The sequence below is a fragment of the Stigmatopora argus genome, chromosome 14, assembly GCF_051989625.1.
Source record: "Stigmatopora argus isolate UIUO_Sarg chromosome 14, RoL_Sarg_1.0, whole genome shotgun sequence".
In the NCBI taxonomy this organism is placed as follows: domain Eukaryota; kingdom Metazoa; phylum Chordata; class Actinopteri; order Syngnathiformes; family Syngnathidae; genus Stigmatopora; species Stigmatopora argus.
Window position 1 is genome coordinate 6146657 of NC_135400.1, and position 27982 is coordinate 6174638.

Consider the following 27982-nt stretch of genomic DNA (forward strand, 5'->3'; position numbering starts at 1 on the left):
ACTTGTGTCCACCAGAAGTTCTGACCCATTGTCTTTGCCACTGGACCACAGTGACTTCTGAAATGATGTGATTGGAAGTTATATCTATCCTTTTCATTACCTCAATAAACAATTTGAGAATTGCAAAGAGTGGAATTGAACTCACTCCTGATTTGAACTTGAGTCCACCAGAAGTTCTGACCGTTTGTCTTTGCAACTGGACCACAGTGACTTCTGAAATGAAGTGATTGGAAGTTATATTTATCCTTTTCATTACCTCAATAAACAATTTGTGAATTGCAAAGAGTGGAATTGAACTCACTCCTGATTCCCACCTCAAGTTCTGAACCATTATTTTTGCCAATGGACCACAGCAATAACTAGGAGAAGAATCAGAAGTCAGATTTATTCTCCGACTTTCTTAGCCTTACTATACTATGTCGATTTTTTAAAGAAAAAAGCCTTACTATATACAGATGCTCCCCTACTTACGAACATTCAACTTACGAACAACGGTACATACGAACATGTCTGCAAATTGCATTTAAGTCCAAAAATGTTCGCAAGTCCAATTTTGTATTTCGCGCCTTTTTCGGAGTAGTACTTCTTTCCGCCGCTAATACCGACGCCTGGCGCTGTGAGAGCTCAGCTCACCCAGCATCTACCTTCTTCTTCTTCGTTGCAATGTGGAAGTGCGTGAATGTATCTCCAGTGTGCAAAGAACCTTTTTCATTTGTATCATTAAATATCTCATGGATCCAATATTGAATATGTTTGGTAAAAAGCTAAAGGCTTCTATTGAGGGAGTTGCAAGGAAGAGGCAAGCCATTTCATTTGAAACGAGTGGCAATAATAACGAAGCTTGATGCGCGTGAGAGTGGTGAGCGTTTCACGGGCATTGAATCGTTCGACCGTCAGTACCATTTATAAACAGAAAGATCGAGCAGCAGGACCCAAATATTGAACGTTGCACAAAGTTTGCAAATCAATTGAATGATGCCATACAGTGCTACCGCATCATTTATGATGAAAAAAAGAAGAAAACTGTGCAATCGTCATTAGGTCGCTTCTTTTGGCCAGTTTCTAATACATAAATCTCTCTCTCTCTCTACAGTACTGTACATATTCTCTCCATTTTATTAAATGTTTTTTTTTTCAGTACAAACCAATGCGTGTTACTTATACAAGCCTTAAACATACAAATGCACTTATATAAACCTTCAATATACTTATATCGGCCTTAAACATAAATTATAATACAAAATATAGCACTGAATCAACTTACAAACAAATTCAACTTATGAACAATCGCTCGGAACCAATTGCGTTCGTAAGTAGGGGAGCGTCTGTATTTACTTGTGCAGCTCGCTACAGATAGTTTGGTAGCACTGACTAGTCCACTCTATCACTAGCCAATTGTAGTTTGGGAAAGCGATTACGTATCCCTACGCCTGCAAGAGGGTGTTGATGTCGCCAATTCGAAATCTGATTGGTTAAAGCAACAGTTTTATTGATGTGATTTCTGACCTTTGCAAAACTAATGGCTGAAATGTTATTGATTAAATGCTTAAAAATGATATGTAGTCATGGACAAAATTTAATTTACATCAGCCTGTGATTCCGATATATTTTTACGCCAGCAGAGAAGGCCTTTCAGATCCTGACGGTCCACCACTGATCAATATGTATTTTTTTTAAATTAATTTTTAATGGTGTCACAACAATGGTCATTTTCAGTGCCATTGACTGTGCTAGACATCCAATTCATTTTGACTTGGAAAGGCTATATTCATCCGCCCTTACAAGTGAATTGGACGTCTAGCAAAGTAAAAAAAAACATGCATAGGTTTCATTCTTCCATCAATCCAAAATAGATTTTGGGACTGTTTGGGATTAAACTTCATTTTAAAATGTGTGCGTGCATGTATACTGTTTTACTCTGATATTAACAAAGCACAAACACAGTTCCAAATCCCAGTTTTATTGGCTGTTGTATTTCAGGTGAACCAATGGCACGAGATGAATCCACAATATCAAACAAATTATACAAAAAATTATACAAAAGGAAGTTCCAGTTATACAAAGCAAAAATGTGGACTTTTTTTTAACCCATCTAATTTCCTACTGCCCAAAACATAAGCGTAAGGCACAGTCATTACCACATATTTGCCATTTCACATCCGTTTGTCTTAGCCTTGGTTACCATGGAGACATCTTTGAAGATAAGTGCACCATTTGTTTTGTGTAAATCTTTACTTAAAAGAAAGTAGGGGGGGAAAGTTAGTTATTCACTAGTAGACATCCAATCCATTTAAATTCGGAAGGAATGAACAAACGTACTTTCGCTGCCACCCTTCCACTTCAAATTGGATTGGACGTTTGTCACTCAGCGGCACCTAGTGAGTTATTAAAAAAGGCAGGTGTGACACGGGTCAAAGTTGAATCAAAAAAAGAACGCGAGCAGCAGATCTGGTTGATGACGAGACTCTCGAGTGCTTTGTGAAGGATGAGATGCTTCACTGGGTTTGGCTAGAAGGGGAAAAAGATCTAAATCTATAATATCAGCACACACATTAGTAGCACCACCGTCCAGTTCTATCGTTTTTTGTGCGAGACAACGCAATGGTTGAATCCAGTTAATATGTTTACACTCGTGTTGTGCTCATCTGATCTATAAAGCAGCTTTCACATTCATTTCGGGGCTTCCCTTCTATAGCCATGATAATGTCTGTGCCTTTGACTTTAACATATACATCCCTCCAAGCCCAAAATGTTGCGTTCCAGTTGCGTTATTATCGGTGAGATGCATTCAGTGTTTTGCTATTCTTTTTCAACTGATCCGGGGGACAATAAAGAGGGACATTTATTTCCTACATCCTGTTTGGACCCGAACAATCAGACTCCCCACTGGCCAATGGGAACACAGCTTGAGGACAACACAGGATGATAGTTCACAAGGGAACATTTCATATTAAGGTGTAGGCCGTACATCAATCGACAGGCCCGGAAAAACACGTAATATATCCGGTCTGGCTTTGATGGAAGTTTCCAGACTAACAAATCTGTTTCTACTTGAGACTGTATAGCAGACCTTTGGTTTTTGAACGCAGATCTATTTTCCAGAGGGGGTTGGGTAGAAGAACATCAATATACAACAGACAAGTAGAAAGATCGGTCGGTTCCAAGGCAAGGAAGGAATGAGCAATGATTGGGGAGCAGCAAACCAGAGTAGGAGCAAGAGAAAGTGTGCACAGCCCCGTGGTAACTATGGCAACAGAGGTGGGCAGCTAGGAAAGGAAGGGATAAGAAAGGAAGGACATGGAGGCGGAATTACCTTCCTTTTCCAATTTCATTCTTCCTCTTTTTTTCTGTGCAGTTCACGATATAAAGTCATACAAGACGTCGTATATGAGGACGGACGGGTGGGGGGATGAGTAGACATTTGGCCGGGTGGGTGCCGTTTCGCGGCGACTGACTGCCCCACCCCCTTAATACTCCCACTGCGTGGCGGTCTCCAGGTCATCCGCGTTGGCCTTCAGCACGCCAGCGTGGTCGCCGCGGAGATATTTGCCGTCGCCGGCGTGGCGGATCGCAAGCTTGTTGTAGTCGCAAAACTCGAAGAGGAAGTCGACGGGCGCGTCGCTGCTGCTAATCACCGCCTGCTCGTTCCCGATCATCCAATACTTGCCGGTGGAGTCTGCAACAATGAGGATCGGGCAAGATCATCAAAATATGCACACAAGCTTCTAATTCACACGTGTCAAAGTGGCGGCCCGGGGGCCAAATCTGGCCCTCCGCATTATTTTGTGTGGCCCGGGAAAGTAAATTATGAGTGCCGACTTTCTGTTTTAGGATCAAATTAAAATGAAGAGTATAGATGTATATTACATTTCCTGATTTTCCCCCTTTTAAATCAATAATTGTAATTTTTTAATCTTTTTTTCTGTGTTTTTAATCAATTTGTAAAATCTAAAAAAATATATATATATAAAAAAGCTCAAATAACCATTGTTTAAGATCTATAAAAAACTGAATATTCAGGGCTTTAATCCATTTATTTAAAAAAACTAAATATTACATCTAAAAATCCAGTTGACGTTAAAGCGGCCCGTGAACCAACCAGAGTCTGACACCCTTGTCCTAATTCATAACGAGAAGATGAATCAAAATGGCAGCTTCCACTCAACTAAAACAAAAAAAGTGATAGTAGCTTAAACAGTCCGATTTAAAAGGTGGTAGTATTGTAATCCCTCGATTATCACGTCTTCATTACGTCGCGATTTTTTTCCGCGATCATTTAAATTTATTTATTTTAAGTTCATAAAAATGTGAACATCCATGCTGAAACTCGTAAGCGGAAGCCACTCTTGCTACTAGGACTCAGGACTGGAAAAAAAAAAGCTACAATAGGGGTGACCCTACTTTGCGATTTTTAGATTATCGCGGTCATGTCTGGTCTATATTAACCGCGGTATTCGAGGGATTACTGTACATGATAAATATGGGATAACTCCAATTACCAAAACTAGTTACTTGCTTTAATTTTTTTGTTGTTGAAAGGATTTAAGGTCTAACATCTTAGATTGTGCAATATTTTAGAATTTACCTTGCCTGGACTTGACTTTTTATATTACTCTTGTTTTTACTGGGAAAAACGCACTGTGGAGTAGCACCACATTTCGTTATATGCAGCTGTGTATGATGACAATAAAGGCTTTTGATTGATTGATTTTGAATGTTTGCCCACTCTCGTGACTCTGTTAAAGAGTAAAAATAAGCAACAAAATGACTAATCATATTTCAATTTTCATCCTGATATATTAATTTCATTACTCTTCTCTCATAATATTACAAAAAGACTTCATTCTAAGAAGATTGCGCCTTGAATCCTTTAATATTTGACTATTCTCTCATTTTTTTCCTGTCTCCTTGTTTAGACTTGATTGGATGTTAAGGAAGGCGAGAAAAAAAGAGAAAAGGAAAAAATATTTGATTGGCTGCTTCCTCAACATCACTGAAACGTGTGACGTGAAATGGTGCGAAAATTTGCTTAAAATCAGCGATGTTGCATTACGCCCGATGCCTTTCTCACTTCCAAGCATGATTTCATTGACTTTGTAGGGAAACGCAGCCGGTCTGAACACACCATAAAGTAGATTAAATTATTCTATATTCTCAGCCTCTCTCCCCCAATAAATGACAGCATTTTTGCATAATCCTACCAACAAAGCAAAAATCCTCCACCTCTGGTGGAGATAATTTAGCAAATCAAATCCCTCTGTCTTGTCAATCCACAACAAGCTTGAGGAACAAAAGACTTAATCCGTCTCATGCCTGCAAGTGGTCTGACGACAATGCGTCTCTGCCAGCATGGGTATGTTACAGTTTTGTTCAGTATGCATGTATGGGTGTCAACGTAACCCTCACTGACCTTGGAGGCTGTAGGCACCATCTCTGAATTCCAGGGTGAAGTAATCGTAGGAGGAACGATTGGAGTCCAGGGTTCCGGTCACCTTCCTGCAGCCGATGAAGCCGTGCTCGCCACGCAGCACAATGATGGGGCGGTTGATCAGCTTCATGAGGAACTCCTCGGACTCTCCTAAAAGGTTAAATGCTTGTTTATCTTTTTTTTATGCAGGAGAACAAGTTGGTACCGTTTTCACAATATTAAAATATTCTACTATAGCACAAAGAAAAAAAAAACTTTAAAATCAAAACCATTTTTAAAAATAAATATGCCTTATTTTCATGTACTCTTGTCTTTTTCCATTGTTGGCCCCCTATCCACCCCCCCACCCCAAATTAAAAATTAATAACAATTCCATCAAATTAGCAAGAAATGACCCAAAAACTGATTAAAATGAACAGAAAATACATGGGGGAAAAAAACTTACCGGAAGTGACTAATATGCATCTTAAAACCAACAGTAACAATTAAAATTATTGCCAGACTTTTAACACAAAAGACATTTAACTGATTTAAGGCGGGAGGATTAACTGGAAATGCTCAGCTATCAGTGCCATTGACGGTGCTAGACGTCCAATTCATTGACTGGGAGGGAGGGACTAACTCTCCCAGTCAAAATGAATGACGTTGTCAATGGCACCCAGAGTTAATTAGAAACATCCAAATAAATCCATCAATACCTTTTAATAAATATTATATATAGATATATCTACATCTATATATAAATATACATAGAGAGATGATATCTATATGTATATATTTTTTCTCCCCCCTGTATCAATACTTTTGACAACCCTAAATTACGTCCCAGGAATATATTTATGGCACAGTTCTGATCTTAGCCATTCAAGCATAAAATCTCCAATGTGAAGAAACCGCTTCTAATAATAGCCAACGTTGCTGCAATATCAAACACTTTGACACATCTGGCATTCAATATTCCAGGCAGCGTTTATTTCGGGACTGCGACAACATGTGCATGTTGAAACGCTTTATTTATCTGACAACTATTTTCTTCTCGAGTTCAAATTAATGAATCATGGCCACTGGCAGTCAAAAAGAATTGGACGTCTAGCACCCTCAATGGCAGCCAATGAGTTAACACCGAAAATGTATAAATACCCTTCATTGCCGTCAAAAGGTGCGCTAAATCAAATTTACCCCATGGCAACAATTTTTTGGTGACCTGTGCCAAAAAATAAACAACAGAATATACTTTTGCAATGTAATATCATATCCGGACACAATATTTTAGTATCAATACTTTTTACAACAGTATTTACCAGCAGATTCGATGGTGGCTGCTAGCTGGCCGTTTTTCTTGGCGGCGACATATTTTCCGTTGGCGGCGCGCAGAGTCAGCCTCTTCCCACGCCACTCGATGTCAAAGTAGCAATTAGCTGACCTGCAGACAGACAAATTCAAAAGCCGGGTGAAATGAGGAAGGTAGGATGCGCACACATTGAAGTGGCAAGTGTAAATAAACTCAGCTGTTACAGAACTGCTTGAAATGAGAAACTGCTGGATTTAAAAGTCTTAACCATTTTTTACAAATCTTAACCCAACATCATCCATTTTGGTGTAGATTTCACATATACATAGCATACCTGTACTTTATTGCAATCTCGAGTTGCGTTTGCTTCTGAACTTTCAAAGCAAGTAAGGAAATTAAATGTGATTTTAAGGTGTTGAAAGAACCGAACACCCAGTGAGCAGTGATGGAATGCGGGAAAATGAGGTTCTTATCACGAGCTGACGCATTTGAGATAAGTGATTAAGGTCAGTTGACCTCTGGAGTCAAACTGTTCTGGAAGGCTTTATTTTTGTAACTGCAAACCTAAGAAATAATTTGTAGAAGGACTCCTTTCAGTCAAACTGGAACATTTAATTGCCATCATAAAACTTTAACTAACAGTACAGGCAGTGTTTTAGAAAAATGCTACTACTCTTTACTGAAACAATCTGACTTTTCTTGTCCATCAATAATTATCGAGGCATTCCAAGTACGTACATATGAACAAATATGCTGAAATTTGAATGAAAACACTGGCAGAAAACACAAATATCCATATTTCTCAAACATAATTTGAAAGAAAATTATCCTTTTGTGCCCTACTATTGATTTTATTCCCCCCTTTCACAATCTACACAGAACGTAAGCCGAGTTGACAACCATACACATAAAGAGAACTTAGGGTGAGAACGCCTGATACGATTTGCGATGAAAGGCTCACGATAACCTGATCTCACAAAATATTATAAAAGTATTTTCCGCACAAGTGTGCACCTTCAATAAATTGACTCTTAAAATGTGTTCCATATATAAACAAACCGGATTATAAGATGCAATGGTAGTAGTAGTAGGAGGAGTTCTGTTATACATCAACTTGATGCAGCTGTGCTAAAGGGAATTTCATATATTGATTAACCAATATTGATCCATACATAAAGGCACATGGTATTATAAGTATAAGGCACAGTGGCAACTTTTGAAAGATCCGGTTATCACATACAGGCATTTTAGTGTACTACTTAGACTACAGTTCTTTATATTTGACAGCAGTCTTAGCACTATGCCCCCTGATTCAGGGTGATTTTGATTCACGGATTGTTTTTAATGCAATCCAATCAATGGTGACAATCTAGAACCCCAAAAGACACAGGGGATTAGGGTCACAGGCTGAGAGCAAACACTTGACTAAGCATGAGAGAAAATCACTTTGCAGAAATTGAGGCTGCACATTAATGCATTCAGTAAGTTCCGGTCACCATGCCAATGGGTTGAGCCCTGCACCCACATCCCAAGTATTTCATACAACCAGGAAAACTTAAAACTACAAAATACACTCGCCAGGATTCAAAACCATTCAACGCGATACGATATTGAATTTTTGGATACCATCATTATTTCTTTTTTTTTTAAATACATAAACTAACCCTTTTAACCCAAAATGTGCGGGAAATTAGCCAGGAATGCTCCAAACCTAAAACCATGAGGAAGTGACTTAAAACTCAAGAGAAACAGGAAATTATACAAAATGTACTGGAAATGGCCCACAATCCTTAAAATTAACAAGGAAATGACCCAGAATTAACACATCGCCTGCCATTGACGACAATAGACTTATAATTCTTTTAAACCAGATTGACTGGCTGTGAATGCTCATTTTGGGTGCTAAAAGTCCAATTCATTTTGACTGAGGGGCGAAGTAACAATTGAAATCATTATTCCAGGGCTTCAATTACCCAAAATGAACAAGGACAAGACCTAAAATGTTTACTGGAACATTCGTCCATTTGACCCTCCCACTTCAAAAGGATTGGATGTCTGGCACCATCAATGGCAGCCAATAGTTAACAAGCGAAATTCCAAAATATCCTCCATTACACTCAAGAGTAGTACATTGTCATGAAATTCTCATGTCAACTAAATTTCTGGTGACTTATGATCATGCAAAAAACAAATAATGAATTTATACTGATAGGTGTGATGGCAACTTAACTAAGGCGGGACACTTACTTTGTGGAGGCGGTGCACTGCAGGCCTCCGTTGGCAGTGAGCGTCCAGTATTTCCCAGCGGCGGTGCGGAATGCACACTTCCTGTTCTCGCGGCAGATCTCCACTTGGAAGACCTCTTGGTCGCCTTCCTCATCCTGATTGGCTGACAGGTCCATACCTGGGGACGAATATGGTATATACGGTTAAGGGGAGAGAATCCAGATGCATAAATGCAAATCATCTAGTCTGTCAAGTAGATCAGACATCCTAAATGAGCAACAGACCATTTGGATTAGCAAAGGATAGAAGAAAGCGCTCGCACACACACACACAGTTTCTGACCTCATTAACATCACATCAGTCTCACAATGAGCTACAGAGAAGTAAACAATGTCAGTCTAGCAGATACTATACACAACTGTACACACATACATAGACACGCAGTTCATAGAGCACAATACATGCTATTGTGTATTATGAGGTCATAGTTGAGCATTAGCCAGGGGTCCGGATTGAAATGGAAACATAGAATGTATTGGCCTGTTGTGGAAATGTATACAGAGAAACATGGGTATTTAAGTAAGTAAATGTAATCATGTGATCTTTTTCACACTCTTAGATGCTTTGGGCTCATTTTTTCATGTTTCTTGTGTTTTTAGAAACCCGCCATTTGCTACATTGAAACGGAACATTCCACTAGCTAGTGCAAAATATAGCTGAAAAACAATGACTGCATTGTACAGGTGACCTTTCACTGTTTATGACCAGAAACCTCCTACTCCGTTTTTCCTTGAAAACCAAACATAGTACTTGGGATTTTTTTTGCCCTTTTATGACACTCAGAATGTTAAAAGTATGGACACTGAAATGTTGTATTTGGATACGATTATACAGGCTGAAAGTCAGTGACTTATTTGTCATATTGAGGTGTCTCCTTAAAAAGAGAAAAGCTTAAGGCATTAAGTTTGACAATAATTAAAATAAAAGCCCTACGATTGGGTTCAATCGTGCTCACACCTAAACCTAGGGGCAATTTAGAGTGTTCAACCAGCCTGCCCTGCATGCTTTTGGGATGTGGGAGGAAACCAGCCTACCCAGAGAAAACCCACGCAAGCCTGTGGAGGTCATGCAAACTCCACCCAGTGAGGACCTACCTGTGAAGATGACACGCTAACCACTCGGCCTGTAGTTATTAATGTAAAAATGGTCCATATTGTGATAGACCCCAACCCCCCTTCCTTATCGCAAGACCACTATTGCAAAGTAGTATAATAGCTGCAACCCAAATTCATGTTTCATTCACTTTTGGCATATGCAATTCGCTCTACGGCTTAGTTTATAGTAGATAAAGAACATTTAACTAGGAATCATTGATGCAGTTTGGGGAGGATATAGGTGGTAAATAGCTTTAAACAATTATTGGGAATTCAGTCACATTACCAACTGGCAGTCAGATGAGCTTAAAATTAAATGGCAATTTTGCTGAAAGTAGTATCAAATCAATCAAAATCAAAAGCCTTTATTGTCATCATACACAGCTGTGTATAATGAAATTGGTGGTGCTACTCCACAAAGTACATTACAGTAAAAAAACAAGTAATATAAAAATACAAAAAGTCACGTCCTGGCAAGGTAAATTCTAAAATGTTGCACAGTATATAGTTGATATAGTAGATATAATATAAATAGTATGAATAAAAATGTAAATATATATATTATATAAATAGTATATCTATCAATACCAATTATATCAAGCTAGAAAAGCCTTGGCTGCTCTTTATTTTTTATTGTTTGTTGCCTTTTTGTTTTTATCTTGTGATGAAGCCGCTGCAATGCGGTTGCTTTAAATCACGGTCAAAGATTTGCCTTTATCTTCTCGCCTTGCCTCCCCTACTCTTCAAACTAATCTCCATCAAAGTAGAAAGTGTGCAGTAGCGTAGCTTTTTAATCAAAGCGTCGCAATTTGTACTCAACAAATCACAAACCTTGTGCTTTGTAGTGTCAAAAGATGGTTTAAACACACTCTCCTGACCTGTTCCTATAAAGAATTGTCTTTTGCTACTGTGCTAATAAAGTGATGGGCTGAACAAAAACTGCAAGGATAAGATGTCTTGACTAAAACGTGGAATTCGACTCCAATTCCTTATCCCTCTTTTCTTCTTTCAAGCCATGCTAGTTGCAGTATTCCGAGCATGTGGTTTCTATTAAGGTCTTGTGTTTTTCCTCTCAATTGCCTGTGTGTGCACGCGCTTGTGTGCATGTAGTATGTACGCCTGTATTTCTACGGAAACTTAATATGCCTGCAGAGGGCTCGAGTTTTGGAATTTTATTTACTTTTTGGAGGGTGCAACGAACAAGAAATTTGATTGACATGCACTCTTTTATTCCTCGCCTTCTACAAAACAAAATTCAAGCAGTGATTGTTTACTTTTAAAATGGGTTCCATATTTTAGGAGGCAGAGGCAAATCTAGCATTTGGGTTATTGTAGTTAGATTTGAAGTTTTATTCACCAGAATCAACAGATAATCACGTTCTTTTGTGTAAAGGTTTTTCTGACATTTTTGGCAATTTTTGCTGCCTTTAGGAACAAAGGTGGGAAACAAGTGATTGTATGCCATAAATTTGTAGGGCAACCCGGCGCCATGTGAATGTTTGATAACATAAACTTAGCTCTTCTGGAATTTGATATGCAAGTTGTGTTTGGTACAATGATGAAGGATTTGAAGCTTCAAGTCCAAAAGAGATATGCTTCAAATTATACATTGTATCTTTTACTGTACTGGCCTTTAGTATTTTCATATTATTAAAAGTTTTAACTCTATCCATACTCGATAAGGTTGCCCATTTGTGTTCATTATTTTTGTCAATAAATAAAAAAATCATTGAATTGCCCCAAAATTAACAGGGAGCAAAAAAAAAGTACAGGAGGTCACCCATAAATACCCTAAAATCAACAGGAAATTATCCAAATTGTACAAGAAATGACCCTGGAATTACTCCAATTGTACTAGAAGTGACCCCAATTCAACAGTAGGTGACCTGCAAGTACCCAGATGTAACAAGGAAGTAGGGTGGGCGATATGACAAAAAGATCATATCACAATTATTTTTTTATTTTTCCAAGATAAAATCACACTATCACGATTCTTTTTTAGATAGTTTATTTTCGTGTTTCCCAACTAGTGTGCTGCAGGAAATGATCTGCCAAGAAGTCATACACTGTAATATTCTGAGAGAAAAGTCATTATATTATGTGAATTAAGTCTTGCATTCTAATTTAACAAGATTAAAATTCTAATTTACAAGAGAAAATTTGTAATATGAAATTTGTCATTTTGTTCCTTATTTTTTTACATTACATGAACCAGAAGTTGTTTGATTTCGCGAGCTTCAACTTTTAATGATGTTAAGACTTGTGTGAACACAAAAGTGTCAGTCGGCCTAACAGCCCTGGGGTCCTGGGTTCAAAACCAGGTGGGTCTACTTAAGTGGAGTTCGCATGTTCTCTCTGTGCCTGTGTGGGTTTTCTCCAGGTAGTCCAGTTTCCTCCCACATTCCAAAAACATAAATGGTAGGCTGAGTGGACACTCTAAATTGCCCCTAGGTATGGGTGTGAGTGTGCATGGTTGTCCGTCTCCTGTGCCCTGCAATCAGCTGGTCACCGATTCAGGGTGTCCCCCGCCTCTCCTGGGATAGGCTCCAGCACCCCCCACGACCCTTGTGAGGATAAGCAGTTCAGAAAATGAATGAATGAATGTTATCCATGGATTACTCACATATGGTCGTTGGGAAGAGAAGGGGCAACTGGCTAAGTATTTGAGTGGAGATATATTGAGGTCAATTGGCAGTACAAGTATGTTACATGGAATATTATCACTATAGCAAAGTCATAGCAGACTAGGTGCCATGTGCTGGCCAAAAAGTGACTTGCCGGAGGAGGTCTAATTATAATGTTAAGATGTCATATCGTACAGCACTACTTTGCAGCTACCTATAGTCGATGCAAGAGTCACATTGAAGACTGAGCTCATTCGAAGTCCACTCAAAGAAACAGATTGGAACATTTTCCACTTAACAGACCTGCAAGTTTGTTGCAAGCAAAAATATTTGACTTGAAACTAAACTCTTACAGATGCATTCAACTATATCTCAATTGTCCATCAAATAAAGTTAACCAAAACAACACAATTTTTCTACAACAAAATTTTTACTATTGTGACCCTACACTGAAGTGAGACCCTGTTTGGATCAGAGGACATTGTCTCTTCAAACACACATTTCTAAAAGCCTTGAAAAGTGCTTACATCACAAGACAAATACACAACACATGAAATAGACAAAACATTATGACGTCGATAGCAACAAAGCCATGAACTAGAAATACCATTAAAGTGTGCGTGTGTGTGTAATCCAGATAAGTGGATGCAATTTTTTAATGCATTTTCGCAGGGAAACTGGAGCAGATTTGCACACCACTAAAAGGTAAGCACACATACAAAATTCCACCCAACCACAACTCATTGTTGACATCAAATCTATTTTTACCGGAAGGCCTGGCAGCGATCATGATCTTGATGTCTATCACAGTCAATGGCATTGAACGAATTAAAGTGGGCCAGCACCAGCAGTCTCTTGTGATGCAGTTGTACCCAGTTCAATTGCTGGTGTGTGTGCGTATGTAGGCGTGTGTGTCTGCTATTGTTCAGCAGAACCGACTGAAGAGGCGGGCAGCTGGGGCACAAACGGGGAAACACCAGATTGTCAGCCTTTGTTCAGATTCAGATGGACGGTCAATCCAACCAGCCCTGCCTTAGCTGCGGGAAACACACCCGCACTACATAGATACTCACACCTTTCCTGTATTAAATGGTAAGGTCACAATGAAATTGATTTTTCACTCATGCTGAGTGTGAAGGGCAGATGCACACAGGAAGGCAAACCTATAATGAAATACATTTCACGGAGGTTCTCTCTTTCTGCCTACACACGCCGATAGCCTCAATAATGCGGATTCTCTCAAATCTATCACAATATGGACCATTTCATACCATATGCCAAAGCTTTACATGTGCAATTATTTGCTAAAAAAAAACAATTATTACGGCTTCATTTCACTATTTTGGGATTGACACTAAAATGACCTGCCACAAACAAATGTATTGGTAGTAGTAGTGCTGGAACCCAAAACTATCATGAACAGTATAGTAGCTTAAATATTTTAGCTCAAAAATATAATTACTTCATATTTGTACCAATGGTTTTGACTATTTAAACATAATATATTGGCACAAATTGTGTTGTCTCCATCGGTTATGTGTTGCTAATTTCAATTATTTTGAATTTAATACGAACCTACAGTTGGCGTGGGGAGACAATTAATTAATTAGCGAGTGGATATAGGGACACATAGGTTGATTGGCAATACAACAATGGGGTACAAAAATGTAGTGAAACTGTAGCAAAGATGTAGCAAACTGGGTGTCATCCATGCCCAAAATATGCATTGGAGAAACCAGTTTGTTGATGGGGTTAAAATGTTGAGAACATTTCATATCATTTTTGGAAATATATAGTCATATTGTACAGCTAAGAGATAGGAACACGGTGTGACCCAATTAAGGCCCTACTATGGGATACAGAATCCCAAAATGTAGCAAGACAGGACAAATTCTGGAACAGATCTATTTCAAAATTTTAAATGTTAATAAAAAAATTCCAATTCAGCTGCTGGCCTAAATTTTCATTGCAAGGACAGGTCTGTTTATAGCGATATTGACAATGGCCATGTAAAAATGTTGATAGTTTTGTTTTGGTGATTTATATTCATATCGTGCACCACTAGCCCCATTAATTGTCATAAATTGTCTTTTTCTTATTGGCTGCCATTGGGAGCGATACATGTCCAATCCATCTGAAGTGCGAGGTCTTACACCGAATGAACTAATGTTCATGCTAGGCCTAACTTCACAGCAGAACGATTAAAAGAACCAAATAATTAGTCTGAGGTCAATTTCAGTGAAAGTTAAATATATCAGTTTACAAGTTCTGCAGCAGCGAGTGAACACAACCAAATGATAACAGCAATCACATGCCCTTTTTTCCTCTTGGTGTGTGCGCAGGACATCATGTGTGTCATGTTTCATTTCCTGCCAGCCGGGGGAGGTGAAGGACACAGAACTGGTGTCAGACACATTTGGCAAAAACAGAAAGATTGACAGTAAAGACAACCTGATGTGATCCGAGACTTGGATTTGTGAGCAACAAAAGTAGACATGTCACGAGATGAAGAAAAAAATGAAGCACAATGCGAGCTGGCTGCTGCAATAAAACCATGTTAAATGATGAATTATGGCAGTGTTAGGATCTTGTTGCATGCAAAACCGGAAGGACTGTCCTTCTGGACAACATCAATTGAGGACATCAAGTGTTACTCACAAAGTAACAGGCCACTTTTGACCCCTCTTTAAACCCAAATAGTAATAAGGATATACCACCAAACAAATATTAATGTATTGTCCAGACAGTTTTCTTAGAAACTCAAGTGACTCAAGTCACTTCTGTCACAATAGGGATTCTCAAGAGTACCAATGTATAAATACTGAAATGTGTCCAGATGTAAGACTTGATTATTTTCTGGATACACAGTTATTTGCTTTTGCACTAGCATTTTCTGGCATTATAGTATCACTTTCTGCTCATTTTGGATCATTTACGGTTGATTTTACGGCACCCCCCCTCCCATCATAAATTCCCAACCACCAATAGAGAAACCCTGAGGAGCTCATATTTAATGTTCTCAAAAATGGCACGGAATATCGCACTCGAGTTGAAAATATACTAAGTATAGGGAGAAAAGCGGAGCACAATAAAATGCATGACATCCCTCATATAAAAGGTAAAAACGTCAATGTAAAAGCAGATAAAAGACATGGCATCAGACAGGAAATGGTCTTAATTGCCCTATGCCTTCAGTCATACCACTTAAATAGGCCATTGAGTTGAAAGCTAGCATAGTCACAATGTAGTGTTCTAGTCGGTAAATTGTCTTTGGGAATTAGGGACCATCGCTTCAGCAAGAATGAAAGACACTGAGTGAACTAAATAACTAGAAGGTAGTTTCATAGCAATTAGGAACGCTACATGCACTAATTAGGGGAAACCAATGGGCTGCTGTTATACATTCATACACTCAGAACAAGCTTGAACCAGTAGAGAGTTGGGTTGACTTATTCCCACAAAAGCTTGGTAAATTTCATCATAGCATTGGATTATGTAAAGTAATATGTTGCGCGGTTTGCTCGGTTAGGAGATTATTCTAAAGCAGTGCTTCCCAAACTAAGTTAGCGTTTGTTCTGATAGAATGGTGCTTCTCATTCATATGCAGTTGTCCTGGAAAAGCACACCCAAACAGTGTCACGAGTCCAAGAAAAGTCCTTTCAAATGGCCACTGTCTCGTTCCAACACTAAGCTAAAGAATTGAAGCAACGAGTCATGAAATCGGTTCACTGTTTTGGAAAAACCTTGTACGGGTGGGTTGGTTGGTTGAACATTTCAGTGTTTGAATACTGTATTGCAATGTTTTCGGCAATATATCATCTGTCATACATCATGTTATCAAACTAAAAGAAACTTTCAAAAAAACTCATTCCTAATGGAAACTGGCATCAAGATACCAATTGGACTTTGGCACCTCCGACAAATAACTATCCAAAAAAATCCTGGTTCAAATGTATTTTTGCTCTCAAGTTTATTAAGGTGGTCAAAAAAAACCTTTTCAATTATGCTTCTGCTTTTTCCAACTCATTTTTGGGCCTACAGAGTGAAATATGTAATTATTATTGTCTTGACTATTGTTATTTTAAGTTTTGTCAGATTTTTACATTGCCATTTTGTTTATTTGTACAGATTTTTTTTTTCCTGGGATATATATACCAAATAAAGCATTCAAATAAAAGATCCATCTTGATACCAGTAAGCTTGTCAAATGTATTGATATTGAAATGTTATATCCTATATTTGAGTGCAAAAGTAGCAAAACTCACAAGAAATTTGCTGTCATCAGGTACATTTGATTTTGCAGGACGCTTGGGAGGATATTTTGGATTGTCCTACTTAACTCGGCTCCAATTGATGGCATTCACAATCCCATCCAATTAAAGAGAGAGTTTAAATGCCAGTCATTGGACGTCTACCAGGGATAATTTAAATAGTTTCAATATAGTTTAACAACCACATGACTAGAGGACTATGATTAAGAGTTCATTAAAGAAATTTTATTTTATTTTTTTAAGTATCGTAAGTTGAAAATTTTAGTGTTGTGACAATAGTAGATAACGGTAAGCAGCATTTAGGACTGACATCATACCGCTAGCTTCCGCTTAATGCTAGACAGGCCTCTTGAACCGCCATGTTGGCTCGGGTCCGCTACAGAGAATTGCAGGAGCAGCTGTAAGTCCAGAAACATCTGGAACCCATTTATTTCTGCAGTTAAAATATGCTTCAAAATGATCTCTCCAAGTGGCGTTGTGAACACTGTCTTCCTTTTGGTATCATCATTAAAAGACAAGATCCTAAGACGTACCAAAGTGGAACATTAGAAGGAATTTTCAGGTTTCTACCATCAGCACTCGAGTGACAAAGACCGCCGCCATTTACTTTGCGCACAAAGCAGTTTTCGGCCTCCATTTTGTGTAATTCAGACAAAGTGGTGACGGAGAGAAAAGGGGATAAATGATCCATTGATAAGTAAACACAGCAGCGAGATGGAACACATGGGCTCAGACTGTCACGGAGAGATAGGGGCCAAAAAGAAAAGGATCTCTTCGGAAAAGAGGAAGACAAACCACAAGGGAGCACCGAATCCTCAGCAGTGCATTCATCTGACCACGCACTCAAAATAGATTTAAGACATTTTACAGAGCTATTAAGTCAGCGCTAATTATTTTCTAGTTGATTTAATGGCCAAATGCTTGGTTCTGCCAATTATGGGCAATGGGGGAAACCTGAACTGGCTGAACACCCTGAATTGCTAATTGTAGGGAACAATGAGAGAAATAATTTCTCACACACCTAATGGCTAATTCGATTCAACCAGATTAGCATGCATTTTTGGGGGATGTGAGAGAAGCCAGGGAAAACCCACACAGGCGCAGGTAGAAAAATGCACAATACACAAGGTCAACTACCATTGGGGATTGAACTCTCCTTAGAACTGCAAGGTGGGGGTGCTAACCCCTTGTCCACAGAGTTTAAAGTTTTCTCCATATTGTAAACACTGCGATTGGTGTGTTCATTAGAGCAGGTCTTGGTACTAGAGTTGTGAAAAGTATTGATAAAATGTATTTCATTACAATAGTACTGATGCACAGTTATTCGTTTTCTCACCACGACAGGTCACTAGAAATTGGTTGCCATTGGGTCCATTCGATTTTGCATCGATCTTGATAAGGGTATTTTGTATTTTCTTTGTTAACTCATTGTGGCTGCCTTGGATGGCGCTACACGTCAATTCATTTTGAATTGCTTTGAATTTCGAATGAATGAATTCGCCCCTCCATGTTATCCCAGTTTAAATGATTTCAATTTCTATTGTTGTCAATGGCTGGCAATGCATTTTAGTGTACATGCGATGCACTTCTGGTACATTTTGGGAGATTCCGGGTTACTTTCTGTACATCTTGGATTATTTCCTATTGCGTTTAGGGCATTTCTGGGCCATTTCTGTTCATTGATTATTTCCAGGTGATTTTGGACCATTTCCAGGTCACTTGCAGTTAATTCAGGGACAGTTTGTTGGTTTTTAAATTCGCCTTGTAACAATTTGCAGGATTCCCAGTTACTTCCAGTTCATTTTGGGACACTACCTGTTAAATTTACTTTTTTAGGGAGATAAAAAATAATGACTACAAATGGAGAAAAGTGTTAACATTTAAAAAAAATCATCAATAACACCAATAATTGAAAATTTTGATATCATGACAACAGTACTTGTTACTGATATTGCCCTTTGATGCACAGCAGAGAGGGATAATGGCTTGAAGAGGGTGGGGGAGGTGAATACCAAACAAAATTATGCAAGCGATTTAATGGAGAAGAAAAGAAAGGAGGAGGTAAGCTTTTGTCTTCCGGCTAGTGTATTGGGAAAGCACAAACATTACACGCTAATCTACCCTGAGGTGGCTAATATTGTGTCAGTTTGGCGCCTGAAGGATCAATAACAGGTTTTAAAAGAGGATTATACTGGTGAGTTTCATTCACCAAAGGCCATATGGTTGAAATATTTGTTCAATGCAACAATTTACACAATGTTAATATAAAAAGGTTGCTTGATCTAAAGGTAAGCACAGAAACAAAAACTGAGCTGAGTTTAACATGTAACATCGTCCAAAGTCTGTTAAAATTGTCAAGGATTAGTTACTGGGCCTTTAATGTTCAAATCAAACACAGGTATTGCCACTGGGACCTTGTTTACATGTGAATGGTGGCACATCTGAACGTAGACAAGCAAGCTTAGAGGTTGCCTTTGTTGGGGTCTTTCCACTGTAATGGTCCCTAAGAATTGGATAACCACATGCTTAATCAACCCCCGCCTCCAGAAATGGACCCTTGCCATCAGTTTTGCAGTCTCAAGATTTCTTTTCCATTTTTGACAAGCAAGATTGTTTGATACTGCTGCGTATCCTCAATTATACATATCCATTTGAAGTGTGATAAAATATGATTATATACTGCGCCACTAATATTTCAGTGTTTAACAGATTGGCTGCCATTGACGGCGGCAGACACCCACTTCATTTGGACTGGGAAGGCCAAATGAATGAATGTTTATTCCCAGTCAAAGTGGATTGGACGTCTGATGTCGTCAAAGGCACTGAAATATGAACATTCAGGCAGTCCTTCCAGGGACATCTAACCATGCCAATGGCAGACAGTGTTAATTATATATATTTTTATTTTTAGGGTCCTGGTTCAAATCCAGGTCACATCCACCTGTGTGGAGTTTGCATGTCCACCTGCGTGGGTTTCCTGCGGGTACTCCGGTTTCCTCCCACATTCCAAAAAACATGCATGGTAGGCTGACTGGACACTCTAAATTGCCCCTAGGTATGGATGTGAGTGTGCATGGTGCCCTGCGATCGGCTGGCCACCGACTCTGGCCCGGAGACAGCTGGGATTGGCTCCAGCACCCCCCGAGGATGGAGCGGTTCAGAAAATGAGATGAGGTGAGGGATGATAAAACTTTCAAATTGAAAATCTGACCCGAGTTTTCTTTGGCTTCCTGCTCTTTGTTGCCATTGATTGTTTCACTATGTATGAGCACATGACAATTTAATTTAGCTCAGTGGTTGAATTAATGGCTTTTTCCACCCAAGTGTATTGGGAAGTGTGTGCCAAATATGTGCACTCGTGTGATGGCATGCGAATGGCAAAGATGGTCAAACCATTGTGTGAGAGTGTATATTGGGGGATGGGAAAGTCAAACATGCCATCGCAGTACGCATCTCCGACAGAAGCGCAAACAGAAGCAGAACACACCTTGGCGGGTGGAGACGTTCCTCTCGTTGGCTGCGGTGAGGACCACCTGCGGATGGCTCTGCTCCAGCTGGAAGAGCTCGTCCTTGCCCACACGGGCACTCTTGCCGGACTTCATGGTGCCGGAGGGCCCGGATGGCGCCAGGTACTTGCCTCCGCAGTCCCTGAAGGCCACCTTGCCGGAGCGAAACTCCAGCGTGTAGCCGGTGGTCTTGTCCGTGGTGGCCACCAGCGAGCCGTCGTTCCCCAGGAAGCGGTTGTCGGAGGTCTGCAGGTGGTAGCGCTGGTCTCGGAACACCAGCGTGATGGTGGAGTCCACACCCCACGGGATGTCCCTGTCGATGGCGATCTCGTCCACCTTGGAGCTCAGGTGCGCATAGCGTTTACGCGTCAGGCTGAAGATGTTCACCTGCGGGTGCATAGCGATGTGCACGCTCCATTTTTCCGCCACGGAGGCGGTCTGGGCGAAGCAAATGATCCGGTCCTCGGTTCCGCCCAGGTAGCGGCCGAAAGGTTCGGACTGCAGCGACCAGCGGCCGTCGTCGTGCGCCGTGATGACGAAGCGGCACTCGGGGCCTGGAGTCTCGCTGTCTCCGGTCACGTTGCCGTCCTTGTCGGTGCCAATGTATCGGCCCAGATGTGATTTGAGGAGGAACACGTTACCGCTGGAGTCGTCGCCGCTCTGCTCCAGGGTCCAAATCTGCTTCTTCTTCATGCTCGAGGCCGAGGCGTTGATTTTGAAGCCGAAAGTCTCGGCGGTGAGATATTTGTTGCCGCAGTTGATGAGACCGAATTGGATCTGCAGCATGTCGCTGCTTCCATTGGTAGCGCCGTTAGTTGTCATGGTGGTGGCTTCAGACCGCTTCTGACTCAGAGGGAATTTGATGGGGGGTTCCTGTCTGCCTTTCTACTAAAGGGTGGGATGCTCTACTTGCTCTGCTAGTGTGCCTCGCGTGCTTCTCTTTGTTTGAGGAGTGTGTCCGTGAACGCGCGTACCCGGTCCTCTGCCTGCCTCATCAGCGCAAGCACGCCGCCACAGCTGCAGTCTATATAAGCATCACTGACGTCACCACAAGACCACGCCCCCTGTGGTACTTGGATAACCGCAACTTGCCAGAAATTTGCAGTTTGCATTCATACTGCATTTTTAGAAGTAGCTCATTTTGCCCCCATCTGATGTGATATTTAATAAAGCTCCTAGAAGTGAAACAATGCTGGTTTCATAATGTCTTTTTACTTTGGACAACCCATAGATATGGTGCATTGCTTAGCCAACCTTAATACTACTGACTGCGTTTCTTTCTTTAGGTATGCAGCACTGATAAATTACAAAGTGGAAATATGAAATGAAGGGCCCGGAGAGGGAGTGATTGGCGCTTCGGCTCCACAGTTCCGGGGTCCTGGGTTCGAATCCTCCTGTGTGGAGTTTTCATGTTCTCTCTGGGCCTGCGTGGGTTTTCTCCAGGTACTCTGATTTCCTCCCACGTTCCATAAACATGAATGGTAGGCGAGTATAACTCTAAATTGCCCCTAAGTATAAGTTTGAGTGTGATTCGAATTAATTAGCACTCGCAAGTGACGCCGGACAACCATGCAGTGCTGGAAGACATATTTTAACACTTAAACAATATGCTGTAGCTCTCCGCATTATCATAAGTTTGTTCTAGATTCTTCCCTTGCCACCTCAACCCCCTTCACTCCCAGGTGTGGCAGCACCCCTTAAGCTCCGCCTCTGATTGTATGCGTTGTTTGCAAAGTCATCTTAAAACCCATAAGCACAACTGTCCCAGCATTTTCATTTTGTCATGTGTCGTGTCTTTAAAATTTAAAAAATGAGCTAAGATGTTAAATAACGCTACAATAACAATTCAAGTTAGCCTGCGTTGACCCTAAGTATTATCAATGAAAAAACGTATCTCTCTGTAAAACAGAAATAGTAAATATATAATGTACATCCCTAAATGTACTTGAAAATATCACATTAGGCTGATTTTATCAACCTATTTTTGTGTCAGGCTAGTCTTCATAAGTATCACAGCTTGTATAAGGCATAGTCCATCTATGTTAACATAGGAAAACGTCATCCATCCATTTTCAACACTTCATGTTCTTCCCGTGAGCTATCCTAACTGACTTCAGGGGAAAGGCAGTCTCCACTGAGTCAAAATTGATCCCCCGCTGCCTGCACCAAAGTCAAGTGAAACCCTCAGCAACAAGGCAAACTTAATGAGGCCAAAATGTATGTTTTCAGTGTGGAAACTCAAACAAGCATGGAGGCCACATGCAAATTCCAGGGAGAAGGGCATTTAAACCTAGGCCAAGTTTTTTAAGTTTTTTTTTATAATGTGTCATATCACACCACCTTTGCCTCCTGGTCATGAGGGCATGTTTCCTCGCACAAAGCTCCATTCATGACTTCGGCACGCAGATCAGAGGGAAGCAGGGATCTGGCTCTGTAAACAAAGGGGCCAAACAGATCCAAGCGTGCATCTTCCTGATGCATTTGAAATGAGAGTTCAATCAAACACACATGCAAGGAGTCTTTCAAAGCAATATGTCACTTCAAGTGAAAATACAGATTCGGTCCTTATTGGCAGTCTTTACTTCATTTGATCTCATTATTGCTATGCAGAAGAAGTCTCTAAGTTGTGGGAATCAACAATCAGAGTTTCTTTAAATAAATCACTGTAAACACATTAAAATGAATTCTTTACTAAAATTATGCCTTTCTTTTTGAACGGGGTGTAATGGTGTCAAAATTGCCATTTACACAATCTGGAATTTGACTGCAAAGTCGGTTGTGGAGTGAAGTTTGGGCTTAGAAAAAAAGCACGAAAAAATTCTTCCTATCTATCTGGAGGATTAGACACAAACCAAGAGGAAATTCCAATGATGACTTCTGTCTCGTTCCCAAGTGGCCCTTATAAATCATGCATTATATGGACAAAAGTATTGGTAGAGATGTTTTTGTTTACAAAAGAAACTTATATTGATAGAAAATACGGTGTCGGCATCTACTTTGCAGAAACAACTGTTTCCACTCAGGGAAGAGATAAATTACATTATTATGTATTTTGGAATTTGAGTGTGCAAGTTTTTAGTGATTCACCAGAACGTTGGGTCAGAGGTCACAGACTGTTCTGCAGCTGACTTCTGACTCTTGCCGAAACGAAAAGGGCCAAATTGATTCAGGAGGAAGATATTAGGGTCAATCAGTGTCAGGCCGTGTATTTGGTACGTAGACCTTTATTGGGGATTAGCTCGACATCTGAATACCACCACTATCACTTCAACTACAAAAAGTACACAAACCACAATATTTTTCAAAACGCAACTGTTATCAAGTGCCATTCTGAATTAATTTTCATCTACAAACATGTAAATGAATAAAACATGATTTTATCACAAATACTTCATACATCATCCCTCATCTCATCTCATTTTCTGAACCGCTTGATCTTCATTAGGGTCGCGGGGGGTGCTGGAGCCAATCCCAGCTGTACCCTGAATCGGTGGCCAGCCGATCGCCGGGCACAAGGAGACAGACAACCATGCACACTCACACCCATACCTAAGGACAAATTAGAGTGTACAATCAGCCTACTATGCATGTTTTTGGAATGTGGAAGGAAACCCACGCAGGCCCGGGGAGAAGTTTTTTTGTATTTTTTTTCCGAATATGGGATTAAATAAAGTTCTAACCTAACATGCAAACTCCACACAGATGGACATGACCTGGATTTGAACCCAGGACCCCAGAGCTGTGAGGCCGACGCGCTAACCACTCGTTCCACCGGGCCGCCTGCCTTTATACATAAGAGAAACTAAATGTATTTATGTGTACACTTCAGTTGCGTTTTGGTAGCAAATGTTAGCAATTTTATTCTGAACAATCAATCAGAAGAGGAATTATGCTAACATCTCCTTGTGAAAACAACTTTGAAACCTGATTGGCAAAAGAAACAGTCCCGTAGCTAATGAAGCCTATGTCACATTGGCGAGCACTGCAAATTTTGAAGGACTGAAATGGCCGCACGTAAGATTGGAGGAAATAGATCTAACATAGACCCGCACGTAAGATTGGAGGAAATAGATCTAACATAGACCCGCACGTACTGGAAAATCTTCCATCAGAAAGCTCCTCTTCCATTGAAAGATTTTGTAAAAAAAAATCAAAATAAATCAACAAGGGCTGACTCTAGAGGTGGCGGTGTAGTTCCCTTTGGAAAGAGTGCATTCAGCAAAAGCACCTTATTTGTCCGTGCCTCACATACCTGGAACTCAATACCAATTACCATACGTGAACTCCCGTCACTAAACCTCTTCATCAATCATCTTAAAGCCTGGCTGTTAGACGAACAAAATTGCGATCACAACGCTGTCTAAAACTGTGCTACTTGTGCGTGAGTGTGTGTATGTGTCATCGTTTACCGTCAACCTGCACAAGGGACTAAAGATGAAAATTATCCTTCAGCTACAATCTTACATACCGTATTTTCACGACTATACGGCGCATCATATTTTTAGCCGCAGTGTCAGTAAGGAGTGCTATTTCTGTATTTTACACACACAAAGGACGCACCGTTTTTATAGACGCAGCCAGGCATGGCAAAACATACACCAGCTTAAACATACACGCTACACCCACACGCTAAAAAAAGGCAACGGAAGCAAAACTGAGTTCGGTTGTATTTTATTTAGCCATTTTACAATGTACTCTCGTCATCATCACCCACAAATCCATCAAAGTCCTAATTTTCTGTGTCCGAATTGAACAATTGTCCAAATGAGTCATCGAAAACGCTGAGTTTTATACGTTCGTCCAGGCGGCCACAATCCATTCGCAAATAGTAGCTAGCTAGTAGCTAGCGTAACTATTCCAACGCTGTCTTCCATGCTTCATAAAGCTGTGTTGACGTTGATCGCCAGGCCACAATCCATTGGGTGTATTGACAAAAGAACTATATATCCCAGCAGTCACTGTGCAGTACTTTTTCCACGGGAAAATAGTAGAGTCGGGGGCTGCTTGTCGTAATTGTGAGAGTTGTAGAAGATGGTGTACCCTATCGACTGATTTATTTTATTTTATCGTGATAACAATTTTAGTATTGGTCCATATATAAAGCGCACTGGATTATAAGGCGCCCTGTCTATTTTGGAGAAAATTTAAGACTTTTATTTGCGCCTTATAGTCGTGAAAATACGGCATTTACATATATATGTTCTTTAAAATGAATAAGTTCATTAATATGTGCTGTCCCTTTATTAAATAAATCAAACTCAAGCAGTGCTGCTGCCCAAAATTAAAACGTTAGTAACTAATTATTGTAAATGCATTAGGAGATGCTACAGCCCACAAATGACAGAGGAAGAAGAAGTGGGTGATGTCTACTTTGCAAGATGCAGACTCACAAACTGGGCTAGCTGCCCGATGTAGTGTTAAAGGCACACAAGCACACACACTTTTGACACACTGACACACTTGCTGCGCTTGCTATACCCGCAGACGGCGCAGCGCTGCACTGCTGCAGTAAAAGACAAAGCTGACCAATTTGCAACCTTTTTCCTCAGACATGTCTGAGTGTGACCCTATCACATCTAGGTTTTTTAAGCATGTGTGCCAATCAGGGGACAAATCTAAAAGACCCAACCCAAAGCAGGTTTTCTTCACTGTTCTTGTCTGTGTTGTAAAGTGATTGGTTGTTTTAGTCTCACATATTCCTAATAATCATGCCGCATTTTGGGAGTATAGAATAATGAGATGAAAATCATGAGGTGCATACTGAATATGCTGCTGATAAAGGACAGAGGAAGGAATGCGGATTAAGATGGAGAGCTGTTGAAGTGAGCCATTTCCCCAAAGAAATGCCATTATCACAGCTGGTGTTTCTATTGATTGCATTGACTCTTTTCATAGCGGCACTTGGCCGTCTCCACACTTCTCTTCTTTGCGTCATATGGACTTGGGTCATGTTTCCACACAAGGGAGAAAACAGACCATCTCATAGCGAAAGCAATGCATTCTTAAAGATAAAAATCAATGCAGACTTTTGGAAAGTGCAGTACATCTTTGCCACCAGAGTTTGAATTTGGTGAAGTTTTTTCAGCATTTAAAATTAGAACTGAATTTTTGGTACTCGAACGTTTCGTCGAAAGACGTTTGGTCCCCGGACGTTTGGTAGAACGGACGTTTGGTAGAACGGACGTTTGGTAGAACGGACGTTTGGTAGAACGGACGTTTGGTAGAACGGACGTTTGGTAGAACGGACGTTTGGTAGAACGGACGTTTGGTAGAACGGACGTTTGGTAGAACGGACGTTTGGTAGAACGGACGTTTGGTAGAACGGACGTTTGGTAGAACGGACGTTTGGTAGAACGGACGTTTGGTAGAACGGACGTTTGGTAGAACGGACGTTTGGGAGAACGGACGTTTGGTAGAACGGACGTTTGGTAGAACGGACGTTTGGTAGAACGGACGTTTGGTCGCCGGGTTGTTACTGTTGAAACCAGCTCTCAAAATTATAATCATGAGAGAGAGTGAGTTTAATATCTAAATATCTAATATCAAAATATCAACAGTAAACTCTGTCATAATTTGACAGCAAGCGAACCCGGCGACCAAACGTCCGTTAAACGTCTGTTCTACCAAAAATCCGGTCGACCAAACGTCCGGTCGACCAAATGTCCGGTCGACCAAACGTCCGGGGACCAATCGTCCGGGGACCAAACGTCTTTCGACGAAACGTCCGGTCACGGAATTTTTTTGTCTCCAAAACTTCAGTCACAAACATTCAGATGCTTGTGAGCATGAATGGTTGTCCGTTTCATTGTGCCATGCGATTGACGTGCAACCAATTTGGGGTGTCCCCTGGCTCCAGCACCCCCCACAAACCCTTGTGTGGATAAGTGGTACGGAAGATGATTGAATTAATAATATTCAGAGGCAAAAAAATCAGTTGTGAACATTTAGTTGCTTGAAAGTCAGTTGCCAAGCAATCTTGTGTAAAAAAAACGGGGAAAAATATGTGACAAAAAAGTCAGTTGCGAAGAAAATCATTTCCAAAATGAAATCATTTGTAAAGAATTCCATTGCAACATCCTGGTCACCAGAGAGGACTCCAATAGTGCAGTGGTCTGTATGGCCTGCCCTCATTGTGGTGCCTTGGGTTTGATTCCTGCATGGGATTTTGTCAGAAAGGGCGTAAAACCTGGGTGTCAAATACAACAGATGGTTCTACGGTTTTGCCCTGGCAACCCTTGATGGGATAAGCCAAAGGTCCATCAGCTGTACGTGTAACCGGAGAGAACCAATCGATACCCATTTTATTACAACACACTGTGACCTTTTAATTTTTCAACTTGTCTAACTTTTAATGTACTTTTAGTTAGCATACCCACGGTAGAATTAGTTTAGCAAATGACCTTTGTAGCAATTGTTTTTTTGTGCTTCTCCGTGGGATGACTCCAATAACCTTGTGTTTGTCACATGACCAGTGGATCAAGT

General features: G+C 40.4%; 1 protein-coding gene across 1 annotated transcript; it reads right to left on the reverse strand.

Annotated features, from left to right (window-relative positions):
• Positions 1 to 1944: 1944 nt before the first annotated feature.
• Positions 1945 to 21516, reverse strand: fscn1a (fascin actin-bundling protein 1a). Its single transcript, XM_077618708.1, has 5 exons — positions 20482 to 21516; positions 8967 to 9123; positions 6730 to 6851; positions 5411 to 5578; positions 1945 to 3676 (listed from the first exon to the last, which is right to left on the reverse strand). The coding sequence occupies exons 1-5, from the start codon at positions 21320 to 21322 to the stop codon at positions 3468 to 3470; spliced, it is 1497 nt and encodes a 498-aa protein (XP_077474834.1). The 5' UTR covers positions 21323 to 21516; the 3' UTR covers positions 1945 to 3467.
• Between the last annotated feature and the right edge of the window lie 6466 nt (positions 21517 to 27982).